Source organism: Equus asinus, chromosome X (assembly GCF_041296235.1).
Source record: "Equus asinus isolate D_3611 breed Donkey chromosome X, EquAss-T2T_v2, whole genome shotgun sequence".
Taxonomy (NCBI): domain Eukaryota; kingdom Metazoa; phylum Chordata; class Mammalia; order Perissodactyla; family Equidae; genus Equus; species Equus asinus.
The window spans coordinates 119,563,078-119,583,216 of NC_091820.1; the positions used below are offsets into that span (position 1 = coordinate 119,563,078).

A 20,139-nucleotide genomic window follows, 5' to 3' on the forward strand; every position below is an offset into this window, starting at 1 on the left:
CCGCACCCCTGGAGCGGCCGAACTCTTCCGGCGCAGCGCGAGCTCCGCCTAGTCCAATGGGGACGCGGCGCCCGGGTCGCGCGTGCGCCCTGCAGCCTCGCCCGGAAGCGAATGCCTCGGTGCTGAGCGCGGACTCGCGGAGATGAAGTAAGGCCTCAGCTTCCCCCTGAGGAAGCGGGAGCGGGCCGCCGGGGTGGCCCACCGGGCTCGGGTGGCAGAGCGTCTGCAGGGCTGAGGGGCGGGAGAAGCGCGGAGACTAGAAAACTAGTCCCGTAGTTTTGCTCCCCTTCACCTCAGGCAGGCCGCGCTTACTTGTCGGCTTTTCTGCTCCCGCTGCAGCCCTTTAACTAAAGTGAAGCTGATCAACGAGCTGAATGAGCGTGAGGTCCAGCTTGGCGTGGCAGATAAGGTGTCCTGGCATTCTGAGTACAAGGACAGCGCCTGGATCTTCCTGGGTGAGGTCCACGTCCTCCTTCCGCAGAGCTCCTCACTCTCGGCCTGCTTCCTAGTACTTGAGCATTCCCGCCCTTCATTCCTCCCGACATTCATCACCCACTTTTATTTCCTTCTGCTGTCTGCCCATAACCTGGTTTTCTATATCTCTTTTCTCCCCCATTCCTAGTTTGCTCTCCCTGCCAAATCAGTGCCCGTGGTAGTTACTGTCTGCCGTTCACTGTGCTGAGAGTCTTGCCACTTGGTTTCTCAGAAACCAATATTATCACTCCCCGCCCCCCCATTACACATCTGAGGAAACTGTGGTGCAGAGAAAGTAATGGATTTCCTTAAGGTCACATAGCTAGTAAGTAGAACAGCCACAACTATGGGATTCTAGAACTCAAGGTCTTAGCCACCATCCAATATTACTGCTAACTGCCCGCACCCCCCGTCCCCCGCCACTCCTTTCCCCTTTGCTCAGAATTAATTTTCCTCGTCTAATTAGCTGCTGCGTACTGTCCGTGGCTGTATTACCATCTCTATATTCACTGTGTCACATCCAGTAATTTGACAGTTTGTTCAAGAGGTTGTTGCACCATTGTGCTAAGCCGTTTTTATATATATGTTTTGTATCTAATGTTTTCTCCTTGTTTATTTTCTCTAAGTTTTTCCATACTTTTTTTGTTGTTGCTGAAATGTAACTTTTAAATTATTTTATTGAGGTCATATTGCCTAATAGCAGTGTGTAAGTTTCAGGTGTACATTACATATTTCAGTTTCTGTATAGACTGCATCGTGTTCACTACCAATAATCTAGTTTTTACTTGTCACCGTAGATATGTGCCCCTTTACCCCCTTTTGCCCTCCCCATATTTTTTTTTTAAATTCTTTTAAATTTATTTTATTGTTTAATTCTTATTACACTGCTGTGAGGTAAGTACTAATATCACCATTTTACAGATGAGGAAGGAAACATTTGCATGGAAAGTTATTTTCTGTGAAATGCTTAACAATTGTCTTTATAATCCTTGGTCTTTGTGAGGGGGGGTTAATATTTGGCTATTTAAACTGATTTTGGATCTTAGCTATGAATTTGTGAGTAAAGGGCAGATGAGTTTAAGAAATGGTTGTGGAAGCAGAGTTTTGTGCTGGAAACTGTCTTCTTTGTCTGTAAGATTTTGCGTGTGAGGAGGATTAGTTTGGTTGGTGGTGACCCCGACCTTTCCAGTGAAAGTTAACCACTGCTTTTTCTGTACTAGTTGCGCCTTATATGTGCTTCTGTCACTGCATCAGACTGTGAGTTCTTTGAGAACGGGCCCTGTGGCTTACTCTTCTTTGCACCTTCAGTGCCTGGCCTAGTGCATGGTGTGTAGCAGCACTTGGTAAATGTTTGTTGAACTGAAATGTGGTTTTCTCTTCTAGGAGGGCTTCCTTATGAACTGACTGAAGGGGACATCATCTGTGTGTTCTCACAGTAAGTCCCCTTTCATTTCCTGCATTTCGGGTCATCAAAGTAGTTTGCTTCCATAATGCATTTTGTGGCATCACGAAAGCCATTTATTTTAATTCTAGGCTGACCGGCCTCCCTGCATGGGGAGGGCTGTAGCCTCTGCTCTAGTCTGAATCAGTCATAGGACATGGTTTCTAGAACTCTCCCAATGTGGAAAATCCAAGAAGTTGGATGATTTAGGAGGCTGTCGTGGGGATTCTAGTCTATTTTCATTCCTTTTTTACTGGGGCTTGTTCAGCCTGGTCTACACTGGAACACACTGGAACTCTCAGGAAGATACTATGTTGGCCCATCTCCTCATGTTTCTACAAACTAGGAGTAACCCATGATAGGATCACAGGGCCCTTCTGGGCCCACACCTGTGTGGCATTGTAGGATTAGGGCAAAGCACAGAAGAATTGGGAAAAAAGCAAAAGGTTTAGGCTGTAGTTTGGTTTCTTTGTTTCTAGATGAGTGTAAAGTTAGTGAGGAGAGCCAGTCTCTTCACCTAGATGCTGAGAATCATGGGCTGATGAGGAACAAGAATGAATAGGAGAACCTTATAGTCTTCATTTTGCTATGAGACGATAGCAGTGGCACTGGGCAGGAGAGGGCCTTGGCAGCTCACACTGGTAGTGGCAGCTGGTAGGAGAGGGCCTAGGCACAACCCCAGAGCTACACAGACTGGCTAGACAGTCCATAGAGCCAGAGGGCCTTGGCAGCTCATAGGAGCAGAGGACCATGGCCCCTGGGTTGTGTAGCTCTCAGGGGCAGAGGACGGTTGCTGAGAAGTCGGACAGCATGTACAGTCAGGGGACCATGGCAGAAGGGGTTGGGAAAGCAAACACAGCCAGTACCCCCGACAGAGGCATTGCCGTGGCAGGGGATGGTTGGGCCATCCCATAAGCAGAGGGCCCTCGCTGAACGGTTATGCAGCCTAGGGGGAAGCAGGTTCTGGCTGAGTGATTGGGCAGCATATAGGACAGAAGGCCAAGGGAAAGAAACTGGGCAGTACACATGAGAAGAAGGCCATGGTCGAGGGCTTGGGCAGTGCACACAGGCAGAGGGCCCTGCAGGGACTGAGGCTGCTTTCTCCAACTTCTGGGCATCGGGAAGTTCACAGCAGGTGCAGCCTATAATTTCCATCCCTTCGTGGTACCTCTCCTTGGCTCAGCCTTCCATCTAGGAGCTGTTTCTGTCTTATTTGCATTGAGTGATGATCAGGTAGTGTGTGTATTTATTCTAATTCGCTGTTCTGGCTACACACATTGCTGTCCATGAAGATTGCCTTTGCCACTGATAACAGTGGCTTTCAAAAAATACTTTGTTTTCTGATTATCAAGGTAATGTATAGTCATAGCAGGAGAGGAAAAAGTATAAAGAAAATAGAATGTACTTTAAGGAAAAACTGTTAACATTTTGGTGCATTTCTTTATTGTCTTTTTAAAAAATGATGGGCATTATTTCCAATATTTTGCTGTTATAAATTATACTGCAATGTACATCTTAGTATATACAATTTTGTATGCATCCTTGTTGGTTTCCTCAGTGAGATTACTGGATCACTATGTTAGCATTTTTAAGATATTTTATAAACATGCCAAATTGCACTCTGAAAAGGTTGTATCAATTTCCACTCTCACTAGAATGCCCATTTTTCTGAATCCTAAAAGCAATGGTTATAAAAAAATATTTACCGTATGGCTTCTCATTGTTATTTTACTTTGCCTTTATTTCATCATCAGTGAGGTTGAACATCTTTTCATAGATTTACAGGCCATTATTATTATTTTTCTTTCTAAATCATCTATTCATATCCTTTGCCTGTTTTTTCTTTTGGAGTATTCCTCATTTTCTTATTGATTTTATAAGAGCCTTTCATGTATTAAGGATATTAACTCTTTGTTATAACACTTTGTCATGTATTGTATTACTATGGACTTATTTTTTTTAATTTGATGTTTCCTACTACATTACCATCATTATTTCTTGATGCTCAAATTGTCCCAATTTGGTCTGTAGGAGTCCCTTCAAGCAAGCTCCTATATTCTTTTTTTCTTTTACTTTTTAGTTTGAAATAATTTCAGGCTTAAAATAGGAAAGTTATAAAATAGTATAAAGAATACTTGTATCCCCTTCACCCAGAGTCCCCCATATGTTAGCATTTTACCACATTTGCTTTATTATTTTTCTCCACTTAAATATATTTTTTTCTGAATCATTTGAGAGTCAGTTGCAGACCTGATGCCCATTCATCCCTAAATTCTTCAGTGTGTATTTTCCAAAACACAAGGACATACTTTTGTTTAACCTCAGTATAGTGATCAAATTCAGGAAATCAACACTGATAAAATAGTATTATTTTCTAACATATAGAATTTATTCAACTTCACTGGTTTTCCTGATAATGTCATTTGTCTTTTCACTTTGCTTTTTGCTATGCAAAACTATTTTTTCATTCATTCATATGTTTAAATTATCTTATGGTAAAAGTGACTTTTTGGTAAAATTGACTTTTTAGGGAGTGTACAGTCCTATGAGTTTTAATATATGCATAGATTTATGTAATCACCTCCACAGTTAGGATGAAGAGTAGTTCCATCACCCCAAACACTCCCTCATGCTGTCCCTTTATAGTGTACCCCTCTAGCATTTTATTTGGTGAAATTTATCAGTCTTTTATTGTTTCTGGATTTTGAGTCATAATTAGAAAGTATTTCTCCCCACCCACCCATCTGTGTTCTCTTCTGGTAGTTGTATGATTTCAGTTTTATACATTGAAATCTCTGATCCATTTAGAGTTACTCTGATGTGTAGTGTGAAATATGGATCCAATTTCATGCTTTTTCAAATGGCTGTCCAGTTGTTCCAACAACATTTATAAAAAAGTCCATATTTTTCCCAGAAAATTGGAATGTCACCCTTATCACTTACTAATATTTCCATATGTCCTTGGGTCTCTTTCTTGGCTTTATTCTGTTCTGTTGGTGTGTCTCTTCGTGTGCCAGTCCCACACCAGTTAGTCAGAGAAGCTCTTCAGGGTGTTTCATGTCTGGGAGAGCTACTCCCCGTCATTGTTCTTTTTGAAGGTTTTCCCAGCTATCCTTGCACGTTCATTTTTCTGCAACAACTTTACAATCAACTTACCTAGCTCCAGGAAAGGAAAACACAACTTATATTTTTAATTGGGATTATATTAAATTTAAGTATTAACTTAAACTTGGGGGAAGGTTGTGCCATCTTTATGATGTTGAGTCATCCTATCCAAGAACAAGGGATGTCTTTGTGTTTGTTCAAGTCTATGTTTGTGTCTTAAAGGAGTTTTAAGAAGTTTCCTTTATATAGGCTTTGTACATTGCTTGTTGTTAAGTTTATTTCTGAGTATTTTATCTTTTTCATTACTGTTATAAATGGAGTTTCTCTTTCATTATATCTTCTAACTGATTAGTGTTTGTATGTAAGAGGGTGATTTATTTTTGTCAACTGTATATCCTGTCAACTTACTGAATACTGTTGGTTTTTATCACTGTTTATCAGTGATTCTCTTGGGTTTTCTATACATACTATCATATAGAATCTTCAGACAGAGATAGTTTTACTTCCTCTTTTTTCATTTCTTATATGCATTTTCTCCTAATCGCATTGGCCAATACCTACAAAATTAAACAGTGTTAAATAGTTCCTGACCTTAGTTGAATCATCTCTAGTATTTTCTATTAAGTAAGATTCTAGATTTCAGGCCAAGGTATATGTATGTGATCATTTTATAATGTATCTATCAATTCCTATTTTATTTTTATGACTTCATTTTTTAATTTATGAAGCTTTAATTTATCTGAAATTTATTTTTGTACAAGGAGTAAGGTAGAATTTTTTTCTATTTCCTATTTAATTAATTTCTGCTTTTATCTTTATTAACTCTCATCTTCTTTCTTTAGATTTGCTTGCTTTTACATTCATTTGTTCTTTTTTAACAATAAAATTCTTTAAGGTTACAGATTTTCCTGAATATGGTTTTAGTTAACCCGTTAAGTTTTGGCATATATTCTTCTCATTTTCATTATTTCCCTAAAGAGTCTACCACTGATTTTTTTCTTTATTTTGTTTTACTTTCTCCTTCATCCAGTTGTTAGCTAGGAGAGTAGGTTTCAAGTTCTAGTTTGTAGCATATTTTTTGTTCCAAATATTATTTCCAGCTTTATAACATTGTGATTGGAGAACATGATCTGTTCTATTTTTGGAGGTTGTTGAAGTTTACTATGAGACCTTATTCTATAGTCAATTTTAATATGTGTTTCGTGAATTCATGAGAAGAAACTGTCATCTTTTTGTAAGATTCAAATTTATCTGTATATCTACTAGGCTGACATTAATATTTGTTAACAATATAATTGTTATATTATTAATTATATATTTATTTGTATTTATATTAAATAATTATATGTTAATTATAGTAATTCCTCTGACCTTGTCTTTATCAACTTTATGTGTTATAAACTTAAGGTTGTGTGTTAAAATCATTCATAACTTTAACTATTAGTTTCTCTTTGTATTTCTAATAGTTTTTTTAATTAACATTTTTGATTTGTTAATTTATGCATAAAGTTTCATGACTTATACCTTTGTTATGTATTAGGATCTTTTTCATTGTAAAAAAGCTCTCCTAGTCCCATTTAATGGTTTTTTTTTTTTGCTTTGAATTCATCTTTGGTCTTAATATTACCACCCATTTTTTACTTGGGTGTTTCTGCTATATCCTTGTCTAAATTTTTATTTTTAACCTTTATATGTCATCTTGTTTTAGATGTGTCTCCTGTACAAACTGTATTATTTGAATTTTGTTTTGTCGTCCGATCTGAAAGTTTTTGCATTTTAAATCAATAGTGTCTTACTCTTTTATAAAATAAATAGATATGGAGAGATTGTTAACATTAATCTGGTACGGGACAAGAAGACTGGCAAATCCAAAGGATTCTGTTTCCTCTGCTATGAGGACCAGAGGAGCACAATTCTGGCCGTTGACAATTTTAATGGGATCAAGGTGAGTGTGCTTACTAAGCTGGGATTTGGCCTGACTTCTCCTGTGTGTAGGGGTTTGGTTTCGTTTCCCACCTGATCGCCACAGGCTCAAGGACAGTACTGGTCAGTGGGGTATGTTGTGAGGGTTGCAGAGGTTTGGGGACACATTAACCAGGAAATGATCCCAGGAAATAATTCTGTTGGCTCATGACCCTGCCAGCACTTGTTCCTTTTCCCCATCTGTTAGCAAACCATCTTCCCAGAAGCATGGATATCGTGCCCCACGTCCCCAGCCAGGCGTCTATTTCTCCACTTTTGCTCCTCACACTCTAGTCTCATCTCTGATGTATTGGAGAATGAAGAGACTAGCAAACACTGCTCTCCCATGCTGTTCTCTGTTGGGGGGTTTTGGGACTCCATCATGGCTTCATGACCTAGGACATAGCTGTGTATGTCTGTCATATGTCTCCACTGACTTAGCAGTACTGGGCCCTGGAAATTCTCTAGTTAAAATCTGATGACAAATTCTACATAAGTAACTCATTATGAAGTTTTCTCTCCTCTGTGCCCTCTCGCTCCCACCCTGGGAAGGGAGACATTGGGCTGAGAGAAGGAGATGGGGCAAGTGAGGCTTCTCTGTGCTCCGCATGGTCCCTGTGCTCATTTAGGAAAAGCACTGCAGTTGAGCGAGCGTTGTCACAGGTTGGGAGCTGACTCTTGACTTGGAGAGTGTGTCACTGATTGCACCAGTATGGAACAGCTGGAGGCTATAGGACAGGGTGGAACAAGGTTCTAGGCTTGATTTTTAAGAGGGCCCGCGGTCAAAGGGAGTCACCATAGAAGGAGGGTTTTCAAAATGTGTTGAAATGGGGAATAGGATAGATGACAGAAGCTCCTCAGGCTTAAAGGTAAGAATAAAAATCTGCTCTTGTATTGGAACAACAAAAGCCAGACTTTTAAAATTTCAGATGACTTTGCCTATAGAATAAATCTGTATTTGCCTGAAAGTTTTTGTTTTAAGTGAGGGGTTAATTTGTTGTGTTGTTCACCCGGAGAGTTGTGATTCACAGTGTAAGTATCAGTGTGAGCCAGTTGTTCCAGTATGGTGGGGGTAGAGCAAAGTGTGAAGGCCAAAGAAAAGAGTGGTCTTTCCTAGATTCCTTCCCGCCTCCCAACCGTTGGTCTGCCTTGGCCTCATCCTAATTGCTGTATCGAGAAAGCAGCTGTAGCATTGAGCTCGATTTCAGGAATTCCTTCTAGCTGCCAGGCTTTTTCTTGGTATGTTTCACTGTAAATTAGTGTTACAGATTGAGGGTAATTCATTGTTTGTGCGTCTGAATTCTCTCAGTTTTCCATGCTGCTTGTGCTTTCGGCCAGTACTTCTCAGCCTTTTTTCACTTCTTGGCACACGTAGAACATGAAAATATTTGTGTGGCACGCTGGGGTAAACTGATGAGACTGCTAGGACAACTGCCTCAAGGGCTCCAGCTGGCCCAGGCCCCACTTGGCTGCCCTGAGGGCTGAGCGAATTAATATCTGGATATATGTGTTGGGTAGGTCTGCTTTAGAGATTTCCCCAGGAATAGAATTAGCAGGAAGGTAGTGGATGTTCAAATCGTGGCTTTCTGCAGCTGGGTTCAAATAGTTTGTTAGGAGGGCTGTCTGTGCTGAAGCATTGCTGTCTGTCTTAGATCAAAGGAAGAACTATCCGAGTGGATCATGTGTCTAACTATCGGGCTCCTAAGGACTCAGAGGAAATGGATGACGTGAGCAAAGGGCTCCAGGAGAAGGGCTGTGGGGCTCGCACCCCCTCACCAAGTTCATCTGAGGGCTCTGAAGATGACAAACCCACAAAAAAACACAAAAAAGGTAAAGCATTGAGACCCAAGGGAAGATTCTGGGTGGTCTTAGTGTTTTCTCTTCCTAGCATTCACTGAGAGTTGATAATCAGTTCTTAAGTGTGAAGGGGGAAGGTGTGGGGAACCTTACTTTAATTGGGAAAGGAGATGTATCAGCGGAAGGCTAATATTCTCATCTGAATTCTGTCCCCCTAATATTTATGTTGAAGTCCTAACCCCTAGTACATCAGAATGTGACTGTATTCGGAGGTAGGGTCTTTAAAGTGGTAATTAAGGGTGGGAATTGCCTTATACAGCAACTTGACATATCAAGGGTGACAGACATCCAGCTTGGCTTCTTGGAGGCACTTTTCTGGAAGTATAGGCTGTGACTGCTTCATGCTGCTGCCAGGGATGCTTTTCTTTTACATCTCCTCCGTCTTCCTTTTCTCATTGATTGAGCCCCTTTTTTCCTCCAGACAAAAAGGAAAAGAAGAAAAGAAAGAAAGACAAAGAGAAGACTGACCGAGAGGTACAGGAAGAGCAGCCAGCCTCCTCTTCATCGCCCAGAAGCAAGACAATAAAGGAAAAGGATGACCCTGGCTCGAAAAAGCATAGCAGCAAGAACTCAGAGAGGGGTCAGAAGTCAGAGTCCAGGGAGGTTCGGAAGCACCACCCCAGCTCCCCTGAGGTCAGGACGACTTGCCGCAGTGGAGCAGAGGAGCGAGAGAGGGAGCTGAAGAAGGAGAAGCCCAGGCACGAACACAAGTCCTCAAGCAGGAGGGAAGAAAGAGAAGAAAGGAACAGGGATAGAGACAGAGGCCGAAACCCAGATACACATTCTAGCTGGCACAGTGAGCGCTCTGAGGGGCACAGCCACAGAAGTCGAAGTAGGAGCCGAGATAAATCTCATAGGCATAAAAGAGCCCGGCACTCCTGGGACCAGGAGTCCTCTAATCCCAGTGACCGCAGGCATCACTGAAGCCGCAGCCCGTTCAGCTGCTTGGTAGAATTGGAAATGAGCTATGTTTCTAAAATGCAATCAAATTCAATTATGCTTTGACTGTTGCTATATGTAAAATCTCTGAGGCTGCATTGTTGTAATCTCTTGAGTGTAGAGTGAGTGAGAGAGCTATAGTTTCAACAGTCAAGTGTCCTGGAGTTTTGAGCGAAAGCTGTTGTCCCTGGGAATACCCTTGGTACTTAATCAGAGTATGTATCCTAAATTTGGGTTCAAGCATATGGCCCTTGAATTTGTGACCCCACTTTATGGTGAAATGTCCAGGAAAGAGGAAATATCAGGCAATTCTAGAATTCTAGTCTTTGTGCTAGATGTTTAGAACCCTTGCAGTGACCTTTCCTGTTGGCAGATGGGACCATAGAGAAGCATGGCTTGACTAGGTTCGGACAGCTCGATGTGAATGTGATAGTGATTCTTAACATCAGCCTGCTCACTGCCCCCCCCTTTTTTTGAAATTTTAAACGTCTTCTTTTTTGCTTTTTGTTTTTTTTTTGGTTGATATGTCTCCACGGTTTTTTCTTGCAATTTATTTATTTATTTATTTTTATTGAGATGAAATTAACATAAAAACCATTTCAAAGAGAACAATTTAGTGGCATTTGGTACATTCGCAGTGTAAACCACCGTTAAAACCACCACTGCTATCTAGTTTCAAAATGTTTTCGTCACTCTAAAATGAAACCACGTACCCATTTAGCAGTTATTCCTCATTCCCTCCTCCTCCTCGTCCCTGCCAACCACCAATCTGCTTCTCATTTCTATGGATTTACTTATCCTGGACATTTCATGTAAGTGAAATCATACAATAAGTGGTCTTTTGTGTCTGGCTTCCTTCACATAGCATAATGTTTTCAAGGTTCATCCGTGTTGTATCAAGCCTCGGTACTTCATTCCATTTTATGGCTGAATAGGATTCCATTGTATGGATATACCACATTTTGTTTATCCCTTCATCAGTGGATGGACAGTTGGGTTTCCACCTTTTGGCTAGCCAGCTCCCTTTCCATGTTCCAGACATGCCAGGCTACTTCTGGGCTTAGTCTGATTTTCAAGTAGCTGCTCTTGTTGAGAAGGGAACACTTTTTCAGCTCCATTGCATATCTATCTGGTCTGCTTGGCAGTTCTTTCTCATTTTGAGATTCTTGTCATTCTCTTGTATCAACCATTCCCTTATGAGTTTGATAGGAACTGGTACCTACACAAGACCTTAATACCCTTGCTGAATTTTTAAAGTTGAATTTCTGACCCTGTAAAACAGAGGAGTAAAGCTTTAATAGCACACTAAGTTAGATTACCTGGTGTGTTAGTTTGTATCCTAGATTAGATGTGTAAGAAATTTTTTGCGGGGGGAAATGGCCATGAAGGAAAATGAAGAGGGAGCTGGAGGCGTCTGGGAGAGCTGTCAGACTATGATGTAGGTCTAGCCTCCAGAGAAGAGAGAAGGGAAGAAGTGAAGTGGGTAGGAAAAGTCTTAGACTGATGTGGAGTTCTAAGAACATTTCAGCAAGACCAGTAGTGAGTCCTTGAGCCAAAGTTGCCATCAGACTCTCACTAGATCAGCCTTGGTAAGCAGGAGTCCTTGCTGTGGGCCTCCATCAGCCATGGTGGCCACTCTACTTATGTGTCCATCGTGCCAGTTGTGTGGTAGCCATTGACGAAGGCCCATGCACCTGTCTGAGTCATTTTGTCTGCTTGTTTAGTGCTTCTTCTGTGGTGGATGTTCTCTGATGAGTGTTAACGTGTGACGCAGAAATCTTCATACTTTGCCTGCTCCCAAATGTCAATCCACAGCCTTTACACTAGACCCCCTTGTCTCTGATTTTCCAGCACTTTTCCTTCCAGGCTCCCAACTAGATGGTCAGACCATTGGACACTGCCCAGGAGTCTATACATATTCAATAAATATTCTCACTTCAGGCCACTCCTTCCACACCAAGTCAGTTGTACTGCTTACAGTTGCATCCATTGGAAAAATTTTCCTTTTCCACCCCTGAACATGGCTGTAATGCAGATACCATCCATCTATCTTCATTTTGCACCCACGTACTGAGCTGACCTGTCTGTAAACCAAGCTCAAGCTGTTTTCTCTTCCTCCAGCTGGTTATACGGGAACCCCCATGTGGCCGTAGGTGCAAATACATGGTAAGGGCTACCACTCTGCATCTTTTAGGTTTTTAATAATGGCACTGATCTACTCTGTCTCCCCTGGGATGTAATACTGTGTTTGATTTATGTATCAATCAGGGTTTTACCAGAGAAACAATTAGTAGGATATATATATCCTACTGTAAGCCAATTCCTTGCGATAAAGTGTGTATATGTGTGTGTGTGTATATATATATATATACACACACGTATATATATGGCAAGAAATTGACTTACGTAGTTGTGGTTGCTAGGTAGGCAAGTCTGAAATTTTTAGGGCAGGTTGGAAACTCTTGAGCAGGAACTGACACTGCAGTCCACAGGCAGAATTTCTTCCTCAGGGAAATCTCAATTTTGCTTTTAAGGCCTTCAACTGATTGGATGAGGCCCACCCAGATTATCTGGGACAATCTCCTTTACCTAAAATCAACTAATTGTAGATGTTAACCACATCTGCAAAATACCTTCACAGCAACACCTAGATTAGTTGATTGACTAATTGGGTACTATAGCCTAAGCCAAATTGACACAGAAAAGTAAGCCTCACAGTTTACTCCCTTGTCCATGGTGGTGGGGGTGGGGGTGGGGTGGGGGCAGTTTCAGAGGTTTCTACTTGGCTTTCCTCGCTGTGACAGCTCTTACCCTGCAGGCCAAGGACCCACGTGGGGTTACTCCCAGCTACCAACTCAGTTCCAGTTACACAGTTAAGGACTGGGAAATGACCACTGTGTAGGTCTGCAGGCCCACTGTGAGTACTGTTTTAGCCAGGACTTCAGTTATCACTCAGCCCTTGAAGTCCCCAGTCTAACAGAAGCCGTGATGCTGCTGCAGGTCCCTAAGTGTCAACATCAACTTAGATCTTGAGTCTAGCATTCCTCGAACGTCTAGCTGTTCTTTCCCCCGTGTACATACCCCCACGTAAGTGGCTGTGGTCACTTTGGGGGAAGTACTGGGGGAATAGCACATACTCACCATTGTCCTTCCTCCTAGGGACCCAGCTCCCTCTGCCAGATGTGAAAGTGGGCCAAAGCCTGGAAACTGAGCCAGGAATTAGGGCTTTTTACGGGGAAACCTCCCTCAGTCCCCTGCTCCTCTGCTTTAGTCTTTTTCAGCTCTCAAATCTTGAGCAGCACCTTTGTTGGCTGTCGGTTTGTCGTGCTCCTCCACAACTCCCTGTGGGTCAAGCGCCCCCAGCTGCCCTTCAGACCTTGTATGGTCTCTTACTGCCATCTCTGGCCTGCAGCACCTCTGAACTTAGTGATGCTGGTGCCCCTTTTCACCAGTGCCTTCCTGATGGCCTTGGTGAATAGGGTGTCCTCTGGGCTCCTCTGTGGAACACTACCCTGTGGTGGGGTTTTTCACCTCATATAATATCTCCACTCCAGCATGCCCACTTCTCGCTGCCTTTTAATTCCTTCCTCTGCCATTCGTCCTGGCAGCTCAGACATTGCTACTTTTCTCAGTGGTGACCATCATTTCCTCTGGGCCTCTAAGTGACACCTTAGTAGAGACTTACCCCCTGTGGTCCTTGCCAGGGGCGTCAAATCCTGTCTCCTGAGAAAGTGCTCCCAAGCCTGTGAACTCTTGCTTTTCTGGCCCTCTTGATAGAGCACCCTTGAAATCCAAACCCAGTGCTTCCTTGGCTCCTGTTAGTACCCCCCAGCTAATTTTTGCAGCTCTTTGGTGTATACTCTCTTCTTCATTAGACCCAGCACTTCCCCAGACAGGTTATGCTGGGATCTAATCCTAGTTATCAGCTTAGTAACTGGGAAAGGGGCTGGACACAGCTCCTCAGAGAGGGGCACCAGTTGCCTTGTTGGGGAAGCAGCCTCTGCAGCATCTTCCAGCACAGGGGAAGTGCTAGCTCATTACTAGGGAATGGTGGCCCCCTCTGCACTCTGAGGGCTGGGTGGGGATATCTACAGAGCCAACACCCTCTGGGGTGTCTGGCCAGATGTTCCCATCCCCTGTTTCAGGGTCCCAGGATTTTTCAACCACATGAAGTCATGTAGCCCTGACTTAAGCAAAGCAGACCTACCGCATATTAAACATTGAGTATTTATCTCCCTGGAGTTCTGCAGCTCTATTATGTCCTCTCTTTGTTGCTCAGCTGTGTTCGCTCCTGCACTGTAGGAAATAAGGGCCTTTTTGTAAGCTCCACGGAAGCCCTTGGGCTCTCACGCATAATCTTTAGCTACTTAATAACTGTCATCCATTTCTCATTACCCTGCTGCAGGGCATCGGTACAATTTAACTGTATGCAGCCGTCTCCACTGTCTCTGTAGGCCTTATTCTCCCATATTTTTCAAAAGCCTGAGTCGCTGCATCTCCAAGACCACTCTCCCAGTTTTCCCAGGTCATCTCCAGAAAAATCTTTAGCAGCTGGACTGCCACCCTATGCCTTGGACTATCCGTGCCCCACACCCGCCTCAGGACGGTGTCTATTTTGTCCACCAGGCACTGATGAAAGCAGTCTCAGAACTCCATCTTACCACAGCCTGTTTTCTTGGACCAGCACTGGCACCATTTGTGCTAGTTTGAGTTCTCTGAGAAGCAGATGCCAAGATGGGGTTATACATGTGAGAGATTTATTAGGGAAAATGCCTGTGGGGAAAATGAGGAGGGAGCCAGAGGAGTCAGGGAGAGCTGTGGGACTAGATGCAGGTCTGAGCCCTGTGCAGGAGAGAGGGAGGGAAGGAAGGGTGGGTAGGAAAAGTCAGACTATGTGGTGCAGTTCTAAGAACATTTCGGCAAAGCAACTCTGTCTGGAGAGGCAGTCCACCATGGGCCCTGAGCATCCCTGCAGGTTCTTGGTGAGGGTCCTTAAAGGAAGGCTTATCTGTACCCTGTTACTCAGCCATTTCTGAAGGGCAAGGTAACCAGTGTGACTACCGTTTAACTTCTTGCTTCCCAGGGGAGGGGCACTGGTTTGTTTGCTCATTGCTCAAAAAGTCCCAGGTCCTTGACCCTGGGTTCCTCAGCTGCAGTTCTTCCCACTGCATGAGTGGCATCCACCTGAGCCCATTGCATTGCCCTGTGGCACTTGGGGGCAGGGGAACTGGCAAATCTATGCTGATACTCATGGTGTTTGCTGTGTTGTAATAAACTGTCTTGTTCTAATGCATTAAGTTGCACTGTCTACTTTCTACACTTGTGAAGTAGTGTCATGTCTACTCCTTGCTGTCCTTTGTGAGGTTGGATAGCATCCCTGACCAAAGTCGCATGTTGGGGCGTCCTGTGTCTCGCAGGAATGGCCTGTCTTAGTATCTCTGCCATACCCAGTCATTGGCTGAGAGCAGCCCGTGGGAAGTTTGGCCTTGGTGAAAATGCAGTAATGATGGATTTCAGGGCTCAGCAGCTGTGGCCGTAGGTCACTTATGCTCCCTGCAGTCAGAGGTCTGAGAGGCACATAGACATCCTGCACTAGGCCCAGCCCGAAATGACCAGCTAGTCGTTGGTTTTAGTTGGTCTTTGGGAATAGTGAATAAGACAGTTGGAATTCATTGGTGGACAAAATTCCCAGTGACCTGAAAGCTAAACAGCCATGTTGAATGAAGTACTCATTAAGAATGCTTTTTAGTTGTTGGCTTCTCAGTATTTCTTTCATGTGGCCTAATTAACACCCTAGTCTTTCTGTCTGTCTCATTTTTGCTTCCTCTAACCTATCATGGCACGTACCTACTAAGGATCTGTCTTGGCAGTTTATGGACTCATTGAATCTTAAATTGGAAATAATCCTTATCTGGTACAGGTCAGCCCTTCTGTAAACATGTTTTGAAGCTCTTTGAAAGGAATAATCTAGTCATTGTCTAAATGGTATTCTAATGAAGTGTAAAGTGCTCTGTACTGTGCTGTTAGGAGCAAAGAATAAAGTCAAATGTTTCCTGGTGTCTTTTATTTTATCTAAAAATGTAAACTTAGAAGACGTAATTTGGGGTGTGATTATTTGCACTAGAAGGATTTAACCTAGCGTTCTTCCGTCTCTAAATAAGTGGCCCGATTTCTGCAATTGTTACTGGAAACTGCGTCATAAAATAGATGATAAGAGCAAGTCATATTTTCCAGTAGGAAATAATCAACAATTACATTCGTGATAAGCATTTGGTATTCTATAGATTAAGTATGACCACTAGTATACCAGAAGACACATTTGTCCCTAGATGAATCATTAAAAATACTGAAATTTTGTGCCAGGTCCTATAAAAGGACAAAACCATATGATACATGTTAATTAAGTTACTCTAAAGTGTATGCTTGTCACACAGATATATAGCTATTGTATATTTAATCCAAGGCCAATAGACTTTTTATAATGCACATCAGTCAAAAATTTGGTTACCGTTTGCCAGCTTAGAATTTAGAAGAGTACTTTGGGGATGAGCGAAGATGACCTAGCCTCTTGAAAGAATGGTTCAAAAACGTCTGAATAAATGCTTTCTTTTTTCTCATGCTTCATAAGAAGCTGAGGCATTTGATATCATTCCGTTCACTTTAGGTTAGGGTTAGAATTGGCTTAAGAAGTGATGTTGATGATGATTAAGATGATGTTTCTTCAAGAGAAAGGCAGCAGCAGCTAACAGTAAAAAAATGATTATTAATTTAAATCTCTAAGTTCTTTGGATTTTTTATTAGTTTACCATATGATTGTAAATCATAAAGTAGACCGTCTGATTGTTATCAGAGTGCACATCTTATTTTGTGTGCCAACTTACATGTGCATTTGTATCCGTGTCATTTTCAGTGGCCGTATAGCATTCTTTCCTGATATACACTGCACCAGTCCCCCACTTGGATTGTTTTAATTGTTCAGCATAATTAATAGTATTGCTATGAACATTTTTATACAGAGTCTTAAAAATCTTCTCCTTTTGTATTATTCCCTTGGACCACATTCGCCAAAGTGGAGTTACCAGGACCAAATGTACAGATAGAACCATAGCTTGTCTTACTTATTGTCAGGCTGCTTTTCAGAAAGATCAAATTTGTGGAACCATCAGCACTATAGAGTTCAAGTGTAGTTCTTTCCCTACATTCTGCACAACACTGGATTTTATAATTTTATTCCCTTTTTCTTCTCTGAAAGGTATATTGTCATACCTTCAGGTTATTCTAATTTGTATTTTCTCTCATTGCAAGTGAGGCCATGCATTTTTACTTTTAGTGTTTTCGTCTATTACATTTAGTCCATTTCCAAGGACTGTAGATACTAGCTCATATATTCTTAATGTATTTTGGCCAGCAGGCTTTGAACAGCTATGGTAGGCACATTACTCTGATTCTGGTGCTCACCTTTTGACATTTAGCTCATTAGACAAAAAACAGTTTTAAAAATGAGGACTGACTTTATTTGAAGCTACAAATGCAACTACAGAAAAAGACTAAAGCCGTGGCATCAGGAAATAGCTGTCAAATAGCATGCTCACATTCGCTCGCTCTCCTTCCATTCTCACCTCCCCCCCTCTTTTCCTCTCTCTCTGTTTTCTGTCTTTTTGAGGGAGAATATTCAATTAGACTTCTTTCTCAAGTCAGGCGTTAATACACTTGTTATCCATAGACTATCTTGGGAGGTATACTCGATCCAGTGGTAACAGATTGCTTCTGGAGAGGAGAACCAGGTAGCAGCTGGGAGAGGAGGGGGGTGAGGGGAAGAGGCTTACTTTTCACTGTACCTTTTGTAACTTTTGAATTTCGAACTGGATTTGTATAGCTTATTAAAACAAAGCCATATGTAAGATCAGTGTTTGTCATTAGTGTGGACCTTTAAAAAATAACTTTAAAACTTATACTGCTGCATATGATGAACTTCAGTATGTAAGGGCAGGAGTGAGCGAGTAGATCAAGGCAGCCAAATTTGGGTATATGTGCTATTTGGGCAGAACTGCCTGCCATTCTATTTGCTAAAGTTCAGTAACATAACATTTACAGACTATAGGTACAGCATAAAGGAAATTTACTTGCCTTGAAATATTTCCCCGGGGAGTTTTAGATAAGGCTGGGACCTTCCTCTGTCCTAAATTCTTGGATAAAGCTGAGGTATGAGAATGACTAGCTGAGTGATCATCTTCCTGTTAACTGAGTGGAGAGAGGGAGGCCGGAGTGGCAGTTTCAGTACCAGAGTGGTGTTTCTGTTCCATGGGAGCAGTTTCCAGCCAAGCACTGTCTGAGGCCAGCTGGCAGGGGTAGGTTCTGATTTGCTCCTTGTTATTCCTTAACTTTGGTGTTCTAGATGGGGCCTATCCTCTCTCCAGCAATTGGGTTTTGGCAAGCACAGGGTTCCAGGTGTGACTGGAAAGCATGAGCTACCTGCTGGCCACATTGGTGGTTCATGTGTCTTGAAGGGGCCAAGAGGATGCCTGGAGGCTTCAGAGCCCCTCTGAGGAGTCGGATCTCGGCACTGCCCTAGGTGTTTGGGGATAGACTTTGGAAATGAACTTTCAGGGGACCCCTCAACCTCATCTGAATTGACTAGTGTCCTGGTGGCCATGTATTAACCAGACTTGCACCATCCAATAAGGGAGCCACTAGCCACATGTGGCTATTTAAATTGAAATAAATCAAAATGAAAAATTCAGTTCCTCAATCGTATGAGTGCCTCAAGAACCATGTGGGGATAGTGGCTACTGTCCTGGACTGAGCATATATACACCACTTCTATCCTTGTAGAATATTCTGTCGGACAGCACTGAACTAGACCATTCAGGCACAGCAGCAGCGTACGTAGCTGTGTGGCCCGAGGTGAGAGCCTCCCTGGCGCTTTCTGTGCCTGCCTAACCCTCCTGTCCTCTGAGGATGCCTCAATCCCACAGCCTCCAGGAAACACAGTCTGACCGCTCCAGCTCACAGCGATGACTCCCTTCTCTGAACCCCGGGAGCGCCCGGGAGCTGTGATGACACACTGTCTTACTGCTTCTAAGTCTTATCTCCCAGCAAGCCTGCAGGGCCCTCAAGAGCAGAGCTTAAATCCCACGCTGCCTGCTAGATGTTTCTATATGAGGCACAGCCCCTCTTCTCATGCCAAAATGCCTATAAAAAGCATTTATCAAATCCTCCTTCTCTCCAGCTGCCTTTTTGTACCTTCTTTGCTCCTATTTTCAGTTATTTATAAGAATCAGTGTGTAGGACACAGCATCATCCTTCAAAGACCATTTATTTTTTGAGGAAGGTCAGCATGCTCACTGATGTCAGGTGCGGTAGCCTCAGCTTCTGTCCTGCTGAGGGGTGAGGGTGAGGGAGTTTGGGGAGCACTGGCATTACATATGGAAAACACCTTGGGTAAAGCTGATGACACCTTCCTCATCATCTCAGAGCCCTGTTTGGAAGTACTGGGCTTATCAGCGTCTGTGAATGAATGAAAAGAGCAATATGGTCACTTATTGGGCTTTCCAGTTGAGGCTGTCAGACTTGGGGATTGATAATGTAAGATTCAGAAAGAAGCATTTATATAATAATTTTTGGTTTTTAAAGTGCTTTCACAAAGAGTCTTTATTTGCTCCTTCTGATACCCCTGGGAAGGAAGCAGGAGAAATTCAGTGAGGTCAGTCACCTTGTCTAAAGTCACGTGGGTAGACAGTGGTTAAGCTGGCACTAGGGCCCAGGCTTTCTGACGCGCAGGCCAGCTCTGCACTCCTTGCACCCTGATGCTCTTGAGCCAGCTCAGCAGCGGCTGCCTCCCTCATGCTAGCAGATGACTGTCCACAAAAGCCTGATGAGTTAATTCTACATAAAAAGGTAACTTTCACCTCTCACCAGTGTGGGTGTCCATTTTAGAATGTCCAGGTAAAAGCAGCAGTGCATTAAAAAAGGCTATCATTTCTCACTCACTTTGGATGAATTTTCAGTTGACTGACCCCAAGTGATCTGTTTGTTGTGTGAGCTATAAAGAACTTCTGTTGCCAATAAGAGTGGCCATTTGGACCCATTTTTCTGCACCACTTGTTTTGTGCAAAGGGCTCTTAAAGCATATCATAGTTTATGTTAACAAAATGATTATTGTATCTGTAAGGACAGAGATGAGCATTTATCTATGTTGCTGACTCATCATGACAGGATGCCATGAAAAGACACAGAGCAAGAAAACACATACTTTCTTGATTTCCAGTAAGAGACAAAGTTCTCCTATACCTCTTGCAGTTACCTAGTTCTTCTCCAGCAATATAACCTTGGGAACTTCAAGAGTCTATGATTAAAACTAA

At 42.7% G+C, this 20,139-nt stretch overlaps 2 protein-coding genes across 2 annotated transcripts in view; one reads left to right on the plus strand and one right to left on the minus strand.

The window, feature by feature from the left end:
* The first annotated feature begins 26 nt into the window (after positions 1-26).
* Positions 27-18,489, plus strand: RBMX2 (RNA binding motif protein X-linked 2). The gene is made up of 6 exons (XM_070501742.1): positions 27-147; positions 340-455; positions 1,858-1,909; positions 6,836-6,965; positions 8,635-8,812; positions 9,261-18,489. The coding sequence occupies exons 1-6, from the start codon at positions 143-145 to the stop codon at positions 9,761-9,763; spliced, it is 984 nt and encodes a 327-aa protein (XP_070357843.1). The 5' UTR covers positions 27-142; the 3' UTR covers positions 9,764-18,489.
* The window catches only part of LOC106838738 (fibrous sheath-interacting protein 2-like), an 85,314-nt gene continuing 77,300 nt past the window's right edge, over positions 12,126-20,139 (minus strand). The window contains exon 23 of the mRNA XM_070501786.1: positions 12,126-19,285. Within this exon, the coding sequence (XP_070357887.1) occupies positions 19,083-19,285 (203 nt within the window). The 3' untranslated portion in view covers positions 12,126-19,082. The remainder of the gene's footprint in view (positions 19,286-20,139) is intronic.

Bases quoted from the DNA above. Each gene is read 5' to 3' on its own strand.
- RBMX2 (XM_070501742.1), top strand. The intron at 1,910-6,835 runs GTAAGTCCCCTT...TAAAATAAATAG, and splicing joins ATCATCTGTGTGTTCTCACA to ATATGGAGAGATTGTTAACA. The intron at 6,966-8,634 runs GTGAGTGTGCTT...TGTCTGTCTTAG, and splicing joins ACAATTTTAATGGGATCAAG to ATCAAAGGAAGAACTATCCG.